The sequence below is a fragment of the Manacus candei genome, unplaced genomic scaffold (genome assembly GCF_025592945.1).
Source record: "Manacus candei isolate 608988 ecotype Guabito, Panama unplaced genomic scaffold, ASM2559294v1 h1tg000018l, whole genome shotgun sequence".
Lineage (NCBI taxonomy): Eukaryota > Metazoa > Chordata > Aves > Passeriformes > Pipridae > Manacus > Manacus candei.
In genome coordinates this window covers 6160768-6175787 of record NW_026138066.1, presented here as the reverse complement: position 1 = coordinate 6175787, position 15020 = coordinate 6160768, and the positions used below count along the sequence as shown (strand labels likewise).

General features: G+C 43.3%; 1 protein-coding gene across 3 annotated transcripts in view; it reads right to left on the bottom strand.

The window, feature by feature from the left end:
* The window catches only part of MRTFA (myocardin related transcription factor A), a 77668-nt gene that overhangs the window by 9157 nt on the left and 53491 nt on the right, over positions 1-15020 (bottom strand). For all 3 annotated transcript variants that reach the window (XM_051784204.1, XM_051784205.1, XM_051784203.1), the window contains 7 exons: positions 6201-6256; positions 4550-4625; positions 3758-3919; positions 2151-2326; positions 1548-1703; positions 784-1034; positions 260-431 (listed from right to left, as the gene is read on the bottom strand). In XM_051784204.1, the coding sequence (XP_051640164.1) occupies positions 260-431; positions 784-1034; positions 1548-1703; positions 2151-2326; positions 3758-3919; positions 4550-4625; positions 6201-6256 (1049 nt within the window). The remainder of the gene's footprint in view (positions 1-259; positions 432-783; positions 1035-1547; positions 1704-2150; positions 2327-3757; positions 3920-4549; positions 4626-6200; positions 6257-15020) is intronic.

Sequence of the window (15020 nt, the reverse complement as noted above, 5' to 3'; positions counted from 1 at the left end):
GAGTGCAACATTAAGAGAACACACACTCCTAACCAAACAACTATCAACAGCTACCAGAGCCACAAGACAAAGGACTAAACTGATCCTTCTGAAGGCCATCAAACCTGCACCTCGGGTACAGACTGCAGAGTAGCAATCCCAGCTGCTGTCACTAACTCCTGTCAGTCCACCTCAGCCCTGCTCTGGGACAGCAACATTGTTCAGTACTGCCCGCTGACAATGGCAAAAAAGGGACTGTGCAGCTTCACAGGGCATTTACCTTCATCTCATCCAGGTTGGCAGGGAGAGGGCCAGGCTTGCCCACCGCAGCATTACTGTTTTGTCTCATCAACCCACTGGAACCAGAGGATCCTGAAGATGCACTGCTGACTGTGGCAGAGAGATTGCGCACGGCAGGGGCACTGGCACTACTCTGCTGCTCCCCTGGAGGCCTACAGGAAAATAAAAGACACAGACATCAAAACCAAGGTGGAAAGGCACTGGAGGCCCTCAGTGTCAACAATCATTTAAGTTCAGAAACATCTGGGTCACTGCTGCTGCCCTAGATGTTAAAGCACACCGATGCCTTCACCTATATCCATGCTCCTTGCTGTGCCAACCAATTCACTTCAACTACTTTTGTCTGATTCATCTGGCACTGGCCCTTTTTGAGGCCCACTGTAACCTACAAGATTGAGTGTGTTACACCCAGTGGCCACACCTCACACCAAAAACATCACATCTCTGGCAACACTACTGGGGAACCAAGTGCTTCCTAACGGAGCTGCCACTGTGGACCCGTACTTTGGTGGGGCTGGCAGGATCGTCTGATAGTTGTAGTGCTGCTGCTGCTGGTTGAGGATCTGAAGCTGGAGAAAGAGCTGCTGCTGCTGCAGTATTTTGGCATAGGATGAATCCATGGGAGGAGCTCCCTTGTCCTGCTTTTGGTCCGGGGGAATATACTGATGATATTTAAGCTTCTTGACTTTCGGCTTCAACTCCTTGGCTTTTTTACTGCGCTGAGACTTCTCACTAGCAGACTTGGGCTGGCTTTGCTATTTAGAAGAAAAGGAGGAAGCAAGTAAGAATGGAAACACTGATATAACATAACACCCCATGTAAACCAGAACACACACTGGGATTTTCATTTTGAAATTCTCCAGTTCGTTGACCTGAGGGTCTTTCCATGCTTCTCTAACTCAGGCAACATTGTAGACACAGCACCGGCAGCAGCTCACACTGCACCATAATGCAGGTCAGCTTTCCCAGCACACCAGATCATTTGCTCATCCAGTGCAGACTCACCGTCTCTAATTAGGGATAACACTGATTCAGATTGATTCAAAACATTTTGCATTCAGCACCCATTTTATAGAAAATGAACACATCATGGAGCAGAAAACCCTATTAAGTATGTTACCACTAGTGTCAGAGGAAGACACTAGTGAGAAGTAACTTTCCTTCCTTTGCATCTGTTAATCTAACACTTCCAACTCCAAACCTGCTTCAGAGTAACCACCTTATCTTCCTTTAAACTACAACAATGAAGAAATCAGCCAAAATAGTACCTTAATGAGTGTTGGTGGGGGCTTGGCAGCAGTAAGAGCCACTCCATTGGTAAGACTAGGGGGCAGAAGAGGTGGAGGTGGCAGAGGCGGGGGTGGCTGCTCAGGTAGGAAAAGAGTTTCACTAGAGTCTGCACTAATCTGCAACTGGGATGAACCCTGCAGGGACAGAAAAAGGCATAATGAGTACACTCATGAGGAGGGAAATAGATTAACAGAGTTCAGGAAGTGTCCACTTAGAGGGAAGGAGCACAGGCTTCAAATCGTTTATCAGACTCCTTTAACCCACTGCTTCAGTTGTCCCTGAGAAGCAGCACAACTTCCTAGGGCAGAAAAGGAACCAAAATCCCACACTTGTATCTCCCAGTTTTGCCTGCCAGCATCAGTTGCACAGAGGCTATATCACCAAGCAATGATCATCCCTTTCCCCACCCGACACCATGACAAGGGCTTCTGAATAGGCAGAGCATGTCACCAACACCCCACGGAGCCAAGACCCCATGTGAAATCTCACAAACTATACCTTTTAAGAATCCCTCAGTCTCACTTTTTAGGATCCTCAGCAGTGAAGCTCCAGGGCACTGCAGGAGGCCTCCACATTCTCACCTGAGCTAGTGATGTGCCAGTGGTGCTAGGGAGAGGCTCACAAATCCGAGAGTCCATCGGTGATGGGACAGACCCTTGGGACTCATGGCTGGCTGGCTGTTCCGGGGAGAGGGCATCACTGCTGTCCTCATCAAAGGAGGAATTGTCTGCAACCTTTGGGTAGTTCACCTGTCCAACTAAAAACACAAACATCAACATGTCTGCAAAGCGGAACAAGAAATTACTTCACTTGACACGATGTTTCACAAAGACAATGATGTGATGGAGAGAGTTGTGTCTAAAGCACCAACTGAACACGAGAGAACAGAGCCCAAACTGGATCAGGTTTAAGTTTTCACATTCACCTCTGCTACCAGTAGAATAAAATGATGCAGACTGGGGGGAACCATTTCGCTTGCTTCTTAGCCAGACAAGATCAGTAAGTATAAGAAGAGACACTTAACTCTGCCCAAACCCAGCTCTGTGGCGTGGCACCAAAGAAGAAGATGGTCAGACAGTGTAAGGTTGAGTTATGGTTTCTTTGGTGTTCATCCTGTGTGTGGGAAGGTAGAATCTCTCTTGGATTCTTCTGTCTTGGAAGTCAGAATCCCAAATTGTCCTCTAGTCTTACAAGCAAAAAGGGCTATGGATTAAGTGGTGATGGCCCTGATTGCTATTAACATTTTTGTCTATCTACATGCCCAGTAGGTAAATTCACATGAGTGTACATGTGTAATGTACCGATGTTTTTTAGACTACATTTTCTCAAATTAATCCTGTTAAGAAGGAAAATACTATCATTTGCACCTCACTTAAAAGCAACAGAAATCCAGAGATGTACTTTGCTTAGTCAGAAGGAAGGCACACATCTTATTTATTATCCAGTTCACAAGCTCAGCCTCCCTCAACTACTTCTTGTTCAACAGTGAAGCCATGCTATCTCACAACATTGTCCTTTTCCTATTTTATGAAAAGTATTCCGTCTTGCTCACAGTTGTGTCCCATTTGTCTTTAAAGTAGCTGTGCATGTTTGAGGGGATGAATAACCACAGACACACAGACTGCTCAGTCTGGGGAGACAGGAAAGAGCACTGCTGAGGCAGTGGGAAGGCTATTCCTCAGCATTCCTTTCAGCCCTTGGAATGGCGCTGGCATGATTTACATCTGTTCTGGTTTATTTTTAAAGGGTTTGAATCCTCTGAAGTTTTTAAGTTCACAGACATCTTTTGTTTCATCACACCTGTTTATATCCTCTCTCCTCTCGCTGATGTAAGTCAGTGGGTTCTCCCTAACCAAGGTTGTTGACATGTTATAGGGAGAGAGAGATTTTTAAGGAGAGAATCTAGGGAATTCAATCTTCAACATTCTTTCAAGTCTTTACGGTATACAGTTCCTTCCACGTTATTCTGGGATGTCCACACTCCCTGTAATTTAATGTTTCTGTAGCACTATCTGGGCCAGAGGGAGTTCTGCTTTTCAGAATCCTTGGGGCCGAAAGCCCACGATTCTGAGACAGGAAAACAAGGCCAGCCATGGCATTGCACTCTATTAGACAGGCAGGTGAATTGATAGTTAATCACAGCCACCTGTGGGAGATGCCCTCAGCACAGATCCTCCTCTGGCCTTACCAATAATAGCTTCCTTCAGGCTCGATTCCACAGGCAAGATGTTCTTCTCCACCAGCTCCATGGGGCCTGGCCTCTGCGCTATCTTCTCATTAAGGTCATCTGCCAGTCTGGCTCTCTTCAGCTTCAGCTGCTTAGCCTGCAAGGAGGGTTCAGCTGAGGTCTCTGTTTGGGGGAAAGTAAATAAAATGGCATAAATCCAGCAACGGTCAACCCATGCCCTTCAGCAGTATTTTAATTCTATTCAGAAAGGTAACTATAGATAACAGTAGGTAACTGTATAGAAAAATGGTTGCAGATAACAATGGATAACTGTGCACTATAAAGCTATGTTAGATACTATGTATATTTAAGTTATCAGGATTACTACAGTAGCCAGAATAAGACAACTTTACTGTTCTCAAACTGATGTCACCCAATTCTCATTCATCTTTTCCTTTCTGGTCCAAAGACATGCTGCTCAGCAGCAGCACAGCACTCCCTCTCTTATTAAAATAGATCAATCTGCCTCACTTCCTCCTGGATGTTTCACAGTGTCTTAGCTTAGTAGAAGAGCAATCCGTGGTGATTCTATTTCATTGTTGCTCAGCTACACAAAACTGCACAATTTGAATTCACATACAGAGTTGAATCCCTCCCAAGGAATCATGCAACAGGCATGATCTTCTGCCCACTCCCAAGTGAAAGGAAGACTTGGGCGTCACAACAGAAAAGCTGTTAAAAATAGAAACCTGTTAAATAAGTAATTATGATAAAGTTTACTGTCAATGTTGTCATGTTCAGCACGTGCCGTACCTTCCAGAATGTGCATCCTAACCAGCTCCGATCTCTCCGGCCGGGACCGGATTTTCCGTTTCAGATAGTCCTCTGTCTGTAGCAAAAACAGACAAGCAAGAACCAATTTCAGTTGATCAGACACAGAAGTGAGGTAATCTTGAATGGCACAAAGAAGAGAAACAACCATCTTTAGTCGTTACTGAGATCTAAATAAACACAGAATAGAGAAGGGGCCTATCTCCTGTGCCAGAGCACCGAGACAATGAGCTTACTCTAAAGATGACCTTCTACTGTAATCACCTCAGTCTAATTGCACAACATTGCTCCACAAACAGAAACTGGAAAGGACTTCTTCAAGAGCTAAAGTCCTCTTTTCCCCTTTTATGCACCACCACTAACTTGTGTCAGGGTGAAATTCATGACATTTCTTTTTACATTAAAGATAAATGCATTGGTTCCATTGTTCACAGCAAACACTTTCATGTACTGCTGGCATTCAGGACTGACTTGTGGTTTGGTCATACTCTTCAGTTGTTTAAAGATATGTTATTTGTTAAGCTCAAGACCCCCTGCAGCCCCTTGGTGGGCAGAAGCGCATTTCACTTCCAGAGCTGCTTTTAGCTCTGTCTTTGGAGATGCATTACAGAGCAATGTACAGAGATGACCCTGATGGGCTGAACATGTTACCCTTTACACAGCCCAGGAATGGGAAGCTGGAAGCAGTGGGTAACAGACTGGGAAGTACTGGCCATCAGGATGGCCTTCAGAGGAAAAAAAAATTAAAGTCAGTCAGAAAACTGCACCACAACTGGTCAATTGCCCACACCAAAATATTAATTTAATAAGAATGTTTCAGGAAAAAAGAGGAGAAATAAGCAAAAGCCTTTGGGTCACTGGTCTTAATGCAAGGTCCCCTGTTCCAATCCTTCCACAGTTTAAAGGGCTAATACTCCCTTACAGGTCTTAATCACAGTTGTTCTTTTTTTTATGTTGCTTTCACTTTTAAAACAAAACTTAGCCTTGTAGTCATAACAGGTTTCGTTCTGCTGGAGGCTAATCAGAAAAAAAATATCCCCAGAGGCCTTTTGAGGAACAGAAATCATCAAGAAACCCCCTAGTTAGCAAAGGTGCCGTATGAAGTGTGATGCCTGGCTTCCTCTTTCCATAGAGCCAGAAGTCTCTGTAATTTCAGCATCACAAGATTTTTGAGGGATCCTCTCTGTTAAATTTTCAATTTCTAATGTCCTAGATAGGCAACTGCATGTGCAGGTAACAGAAAACCTTTCCTCCAAGGCAGAACTGAGCTCAACATGGTCAGAGCACTTAAGGGCAAAACAGACACCGTAAAAACAGAAATGTAAAGTGTATGGACAGCAGGAAAGAAGAGTATCAGTGACTTCCAGAAAGAAGACTCCAGGGAAAATCCAGGCACCACATTCAATTGGTTTTAGGCACAACCAGTTCACTGAGGGTTAACACTGCGTGTTCACCACACATGCAAGCTACAGAATATCCCACCCAACACACCTCTGACTATGCAGTGCTGTGTTACATCCAGAGTATGAACAATTCCCTTCTACATCTCATTAACAGCTACTGGATGCCCAAAACATAAAAGACATACTATTCCTGACTTTCCAAAAACATTGGAGATTATATCGCATCTTACCCTGGCCCGCTCCAAACTCCTTCTTTGTTCATGAAATGCAGCTGGACTTTTCAGAGCTGTTGAGAGGAAAAACATTTGGAGAATGAATTAGAATGGTGGAAGTTCTCTCACTTCACAACCCTTTCAGGCCAACAAAGTTAACAAATACACCACAGCAACTGCCTCCTGCATCTTCCAACACACTGGACCAGATCTCCAGCTGGCATAAAGCACTGTGAATTGACATACTCCATTTGACAGCACAGGAGACACAGGAACTGACCTGAAGTTTTTGTGGGCTGCTAGAGTCTAATACAGGTACACTTCTAGTCAAACTAACCATTGTTCACAAAGTTGGGTCCAAGAACATGAGTCAAAACCAGCCCCCCCAAAAAAGTCTTTTTACAAGCTTCGACAGAGAGTAAGATATCCAGGACCCTTAAGAGAATGGTTCTGAAACACTGAAGAGATACATGAAATGGTTGGAAGGGTGGAGGACAATCCTAATGAACTGTAAATCCTCTTTACTATCTTTTGATGTCAAAGGAAGCTCCGAGTCTGCCCTTAATCTGCACCTGTGTTTTGCATACATGGAAGGGCTAGCTGCAAATTCTGCAGGTCCACAGGACATATATATTGCTCCATGTAAGAGAAACTATCGTGAGAACAGGAACAGTTGGACAGGAAAGCACATCTGTCTGCTGACAGAAAACCACAACTTGAGGAATTAACAGCAGCTCTCCATATAACAGACCTTCTCGCCCCCTCGGGCCCTGTATAAAACCAGAGCCAAAACGGATCATGTTTTAAGAAACTGATCCTCTGCTGTCCAGGACCACACTAACCCTGGAGGAATCTCTCACTCTGCCTGGCTCCTCTGGAGCACACAAACCTCACGTCCCACAGTAAGACCAGAGAAAGAGGGTGACAACAGTAAGTGTCACTAGCTCCTCACAGTTTCCCTGAAGCTGCAAGTAGCTTGTTTTTTTTTAAACAATCACATTGTGGTTTGTATTGAGAACTAGCTGAAGGGGCCATAATAATTTCTTTTCATATTTCTGAAACACTCGCATTTCAAACTAAACCGAATAGTTAAAGAACTTCAGCTTTAAAGGGAAGTTGCACGTCTTTTAAAGACAGAAAACTAAACTCGTGCAGTTAGTAGCTCCAAAGTATTGTATCTAGGTCCTATGAAATATAATCTGCTCATGTTATTTTTAAATTAAGACCAATGATTAAGTATTTCTCAAATGTAACTTCATAATGAAATCTCAAAAGACTATTCAAAAATAAAAGCCCTTGCATAAATGCAAGGTAAGAAACTACTCCTAATGCATGTGTAGCCTTCCAAACTCTTTCCTACAGAATGAAATGGAGTAGCCACAGATAAGGTGTTAGGACACATATGTTCTGTGTAATACAGAGTCCCTCTAGGTTCACATCAATGGGCTAAAAAGTAGAATTTACTCCAAATGGCATGAATTCTGAACACACCACAGCACCATAGATGGAATTCAGACTACAGAAGTGAATGAAGAATAATCTGTAGAATAAATTAATAATAACTGAAAACTAACCATAGTGAGTACACAGACCCCTACAACAATGGGGCAAATAGTTCCTGTTCAGATTAGTTTCATACAATCTGGTTATGGATAGAAATAACCAGAGAAAGTTGCACAAGCTGTGAAATGCACTTTGAGATAAACCAAAGAGATATGGTAGGGATATGGTTTTGCAATAACTAGAAAAATAATGCAAAAAACTTCGCTGGCTAGTTGAGGCATCAACTAGGCCTCAGGCACAGCTGATGCAGGCAGTGAGTCTTCCTGGGCAGTCTGGCCATCACACTTCAGTGAAGAGCAAGAAACAAATAATACTCTTTTCCAGTCAAATGAACTGTTTGTGAATATGCACGTGCCTGAACCTAAACACACCTTTCATTGTATGCGTATCACAGAAGAGTGAAATAAAAGCTCGGGTACACCTGGGCAAAGACAGCATGCAATATATAAATCTGCATAAACATCTACCCTGGATACAAGTGAAGCAGGATTCATCTCGAGTCTTCAAAAGCTCTCTACCACCAGAATGTGCAGGCACGGCAGTAATTCTTTGCTCTCTCCCTCCTGCCTACCTCTGCTGTCAGTATGAGACAGCAGATGACCTTTAAGTGACATTTCCCTGACCACAGCTAATGGTCAGAAAAGTCAACTTCAGGAGTTCAGTTGGTGTCACAGGTAGTCCAGGAAAATTCTTGCAATACAGAAGAACAAAGCGAGAAAAGAATCCCTGAGCAGGAAAACAGAAAAACCCTCCCCTGAAACACATGCACATTAAATAGTAAGCAATGCAGAGCTGCTACAGGAACAATATGTAAAAAACAATTTCAGTCTGTCGTGACTAGTCCTCTGGAAACGTGCACTGAGATGTGGCTCTCTGGGCTGGCAACATGACAGAGGACTTCATATTCGAACTCTGAAAATGTCAAGAGGGCACAAATCCTTCCCTGCTTCCCTCAGCAATCTAGGATAGGGCAGACATGTCATAAGAGGGTGTCTACTGTAAAATCATACTCCATTTGAAGTTAACTAAGCCTTGCACATTTTTCTGGCTTTAAAATGGCTACTTAGCCCAGAGCTGTGGAGCAACTCAGTTAACTCGACTATAGCAAATGAAAGAAAAGGAAAAATATAATCCTTTGAAGAACTTTGAAGCAGTAAGGCTCTGGATAAGCTCTACAGGAAACCCATAGTGCAGATATGCCCCTTCTCCAGCTCCCACCACTGCCCTTCCTGGCCACTTAGCACTGATCCCTGAAAAACTACTCCTGTCCCCCATAACCTATCTGACTTGCTCACCGAAGTGCTGCTTTATCCATTCTACCCAAAATTACCCAATAAAACCGTAACAGCTATTCTGGCTCATTCTGACAGTGCACCTAAATGAGTGGCTGAGCTGGTGGAGCAAATGCTTTGCTAACCAGGTGGGCACAGGGCAGCATTTTATCACTGAGACAGGATCCATGTCCATAGCTCTTGGTACCTGAAGCAGCAGATACAACCACAGATGGTTAGGGATGAGGAAACTCCAATCACTGATGCTTTCTGACTGCTCAGGTTGGATAAAATATACTAAACTATTCCTTACAGTAGTTTGTCTAACTTGATCTTGGGAGAGCTCTCATGAAAAAAATGCAATATTATTGCAGAGAAATTATCCTGGTGCGTAGATGTCCTTACTATTTAAAAACTTTCTGAATATCTAACTTACATTTCCCTTCCTCTCTTTATTTCCTGCCTTACCTGCAATCATTACAGAGAACGATTTATTCTCTTCCTCTTTGCATCTATCCCTAGATATTTGAAAACTTTGGTTCTCCTACAATCTTCCGTTATATAAAATGACCAAAGCCAGCTGATCCAGCCTCCTCCTACAGATAACACTATCCAGACCTTTGCTTGTTTACTCTCTTTTCGACTTCCACTTGATCTGCATTTTTCTTGAAGTATAGTGTCCAGAACTGGGTAGATATTCCAGCCTAGACTTTATCAGCTTTTATAGAGTAAAATGATTATTAAATAACACTTCTCAGTTATATGTTCCAGCCAGTTTGCCTTTTTTTGTGTGTACATAAAATGCATAATGTTCACTTGTGCTTGTTTCACAAACCATGAAAGGTCTCCAATCCTATTCTGCAGAGCTGCTACCTAGTGAGCCATTCTCCATCCTCAATTCATGCCACTGACTTAGCATCACAAAATGTAGACATTCTGCCTTTCTCTTTGGTTTTATCCCATATCCATTCTTGGTTTCTCCAAATACTGTGAGTCCCAATCCTGTCTTCCTCCCACCCTACTAACCTGCAAGCTTAATAAACATGCAGACTGTTCCCTCATTTACATCAGATTACTGAAAATACTAATTCATGTCAAACACTGATCTTCTCCCTTCCCACTCCACCCAAAAGCCCTGCTTAGCACACCCTCCCAGTCTAACACCAAGCCTTTATTCCAGTACTGTTCCCTCACCAGTTGCATAGGCAGCTTCAATAGTCCCAGGTTGCTTCCAAGAACATCAGGCAAGCCTGTCTCAAGCATCTTACTAAATCCAAGAAGTGCAAAAACATATTTAACATCCTGACTTCCCTGGGAGGCAGTTCAACAAATATTTAGTCTGCTGGTAGGTCCAGATTAAGTAATGATCTCTTTTTCTCCCCTTTCCCATGTCCCACGTGTTTCTGCCTTGCCTTTGATGCTCCAACTGTACTTGCACTGCCCAGGGAGCCCTACTATGGAACTATCGCCATGAAGTAACTCCAGTACCTTCCCATGGCACTTGCCCCTCCCCAGAGTTACCTTGGTTTGAATCCTGGATCCAACTAACTAGCTAACTTTGAGTGAGCCCCTGATGAGAACAGTGCTGCTAGAGGCCTCGATGATCTCTGAGGTCTTTTCCAACCTAGTTGATTCTGTCAAAAAAACCCACCAAACTTGCCAAACTACAACTGTAGTCTTAGCTGTTGAGTTTTTGTTTCCCATTGTATGCAGAAAAGAAATAGTTGAGAATGCAGAAGTAACTTCTGCAATGCCCAATTTCAGTCAGGTGAACCTCCTGCCTGCCTTTCTGATTTTGTTTCTACATGATATGTATGTGGTGTTTTCAGCAGTTACAAACTGCTGTACCAAACTACAAACTGCAGTTACACTTCTGCCCTGGTTCCTGTACCTAGGACTGGGACAAAGCATGCTAGCCCTCAGTTATGCTGACAAAACTGTTTGTGGACTCAGATCACAGCTGTTTTGAAAGAGTTATTTTAACCTGGACTGGTATGCTGGTGTAGAGCATGGCTCCACAAATAATAGTGTCAGCAAAGCTGAGCACAACTGCCCTGCCAGACCAAGTCAGAAATGAGAGGCTGGGTTTAAGGCCAGCACTGCAGCAGGAGCCCCCACACTGAACCACAGCCCCCACATCTTCAAGTCGTCCCATCCTCCACAGAAGAACAGCCTGGTTTACAAATGGCCGAACAAGCACTAAAACTGGTTCAGTGACAGAAGGGACAATAGCATCATCACCAACGGGGTTTGGGACAGCATAGTCCAGCAGGTGCCCTTCACTGAGTTGTACATACTTTTGTCCCACTTGGACAACTGTCTGGCAGTTTGCAACATCTGCTGTCCATAGGATGAGCTTTATCCCTCACCTTTAGATGACTGACAGCAGGACATGATTTTCCTACCACAGACAGGCTAACTAGCAAGAATCTCCTGAAACTCCTACCACACACAGCCTATTTTTTTAGTCTCTCTGCTGCTTGTTGTGGAGCATTTTGATGCTGCATCTCCAGAATTCCTGAAGCATTAGTATCTTTGTGGTCACACCCTTAGTTACCATGAGAAATCTCTCTGCAAATCAATGATGCAACTGTTTTGTGCCTCCACCCTGCTTCAAAAATGTTGCAGCTATACATTGACACGACTGTCTTTCTATCTGACCCCCCCAAAGCTAAGCAGCAGCACACAAGACCATCTACACTGACGCACACCTTTCCATACAACGCACAGAGATGAAAGTTGCCGATCTTTGCTTCAAAGCAATGTATTAATTCCTATGAAACTGGGTCCAAAACTGCAATGCATGATTTCAGTGTTCCCTCAGTCCAAGACACATTTTGAAGATGGCAAAGTGTGAATGAAACATAGAATCATAGAATGGTTTGGGTTGGAAGGGACCTACCTTAGAGATCACCTCGTTCCAACTCCCCTGCCATGGGCAGGGACACCTTCTGCTAGACAAGGTTGCTCAGAGCCCCATCCAGCCTCACCTTGAGATACTGCTGCAAAGCACCAAACTGGTGCTGTTATAAACAGACTGAATCAAGGCCCAGGAATCAAACCCAAATCTCCAATATAACAGCAGAGACAAAAATCTGGGCAAAATGGCTCAAAACATTACTGTCCAGGGTTTACCCTGCAGTGTGCAAAAGCAGATTTTAGCTCTGCTTTCAAATATATTCATATGCAGATCTTCAGGTTCCTGTTACCTAGTGTGAGAAATAAGTGGACTCAGAATTAGATTGAGACACTGAGAACGAAACACAGCAGGGGAAGGGGACTGGCCCAGCTGCTAAGAAGAAGAGGTCAAAATATCCATATACCCTGCATTTACTTATGTAGCTGACAGAAGACACTGAGGTTTGAAAGGAACCAAATACAGGGAAGAAAGAAAGGTAAAAGGATCTACACAGATCCTCACAGTTCAAGTGTTCTGGGGGGGAGGAGAGGTTGCAAAGCCTTCTGCAATCAGTAAGATCACTACTCAAGGCTATCAGACTTGTAGACTGACATAAGACAGGCAGCACATGAGCTTTCCTTGGCCATAGTACCTAGCTCTTCACAGACAATACAGTGATATTTGAACTGCAAATCAGTCGGTAAGACAACATGCAATATTTGTAAAAAGGCTACAGCTAAATTCAGAATACTGAGTCAAATACTTTGCTCTTCAGTTAGATCCATTCCTAAGGGAAAGGAAAAATCTTCCCTTGCTATGACAAAGAGAAGACTGTGTCACATCCAAACCCAACCTCAGACACACTGATTTAATTCAGAACAGCAGAAGGCCTTCTGCTGCAGCTACTCCCCCCTGCTCTCAACCAAATTCTGGTTACTGTCTCTTGTTTACTATTCTTTCGTAAAAAGATGAAATAAAGTGCTGCAAATAGGCTTGATGACTTCCTCTGTCAGTTCAGGGTGGGGTTCCCAACCCATAGCATTTGGTAAGAGACACAAAACTTGAACCACAGAGCAAGGCACTTTCTTCCTCACTTCACCTTCACCCCACCTCCAAAAAGTATTTCTCATAGCATGAAAGAAAAAGGTATTCAAAAACAGGGTCATGTACACAGAAGGGACTGTCATCTTGCTAGTGGGGCAGTATCAAAGAGCAGTATGCTGTAGAAATATGAAAAGGGACTGGGGAATACACAGCTGAGAGAAGAGATCTCCATCAGCACCCTTTTCTCCATTAGCAGTTCCAGAGAGTTTCACATCCAGTACACACATTTGATCATACTTGAGAATTCTTGCTGATATCATACCCCGACGCTGGTAAGTGACCTTGGATTAAGGCTAAACTATGAGTATCAAGTTAAGGATAGGAAAAGAAGCCACAACTGGTAAATTGTGATTATTCAAATCCCAAAATACATAAACTCAGAAAATTAAAAATTAAGATTAACCTAAAAAAGCCAATCCAAATATATTTATGAAGGTAAGAAGCACATCTCTGGCACCCAAACAAATGCAGCTTTGCCCTTCAATGACACCCTTCAGTAACAATGTTATTGTGATCAAAGAATTATGAGTGTTCCTAGTCCCAAAGAGAACAAATGCTGGAGAAAGGTTCTTTCCCATGTTGTTACTGTTGCCAGCACTGCCAAAGCATGGCATTACAGCTACAGTGCTACAGCTTTACCAAGTCCTCCCTACTACCGAGCTGCTCCAATCAACACAGATAGAGTCCCAGACTGTTTTGGAAGTCAGAGCTGAAGTCCTGCCTCCCTGACACCATACATCATAGAGCCACCCCTTCTCACGGATCAACACTCATGAGCCTGCACAGTGTACTGGCTCGTGGAGCTGTTTTTCCCCCAAAAAGCCACTTTCCAGGTCCCTGAATTGGGTTTGCCCTGGCAGCACAAGCACATGTACAGGTGGAACTGTGGTACCCTGTCTCTGCCCAGCTCACCATGGAAACACCACCGGCTGAGCTGCTTCCAACACCTGGACCAGACACCACTCCAGAGCCCACATTCAGCAAAACTGGCAGTAACTGTATTAAGCAGCATATCCCTTATGATGCAGTTTAAGATTTTCATTAACTCTGTGAAAAGTCTGAAGTATAAATTTGTCATAGTAAACATTATTGACAAAAAGGGCTAAGATTTTTCAAGGCCCAACACTGAGTTATTTTAAAATCTAACAGATATGTGCAATTTCTCTGAAAGTTCATCCCCTTTAGGAGCAAGATGGAAATTGTCACCCATGGTAACAGTTATCAGATCTGTGGGTGACTATGGCTACGGCTTTGTGTCAAAAAACATTTACAGCAATTACAGATAATGTATAACCTGCTTCATCCATTGCCAGTAACTCTTGGCATTCAAAAGACTCCCTAAACACTGCAATGAAAAATAAAAAAGGTAAAGCTTCACTACAATTAGGATTATACCATGTCCAAACTGAAGAAGAAAAGGGAGACAATGAACTTCTACCAGAAACCCTTTGATTCATGCATTCCTAGACCACTTTTCATGCCTGTTTCCTGGATAGATAATTAGCCTTTGCAAACTCTTCTGACAACTTTCTGAAGTGTCCAGGGTAGGGAAGGTGTGAGGCCACAAAAAGGAGAGTCCATTTCCAGTGAATAAGTAAGAATGAACCTAAGACAATTGTGGGAATATGACAGGAAAAAAACTGCATTACATATCAGACTTGATTCCCCCAGATTATTATGTTTCTCTTGCAACTGGCAGAGTTAAATCTTTTATCATGGCAGGGATCAAGGACTAAGTGCAGCCTACCAAACACCTGAGCACAGACTTTTCTGTCTGCAATTTCAGAAAGAGCAAACAGCACATTTCCATTACTAACAAAAGGAACTTTATTACTCTGATCACGTCTTATTATTCACCGATTACGTAAACACATGGAAAACACACAGAGACAGATATTTAAAAATACAAACAAACTAGATGAAGTTATTAGGCCTCTGACAATGAGACTCTCATCTTAAATGTACAGACTCCTTCTACACACAAAGCCTGAAGGCTTTGAA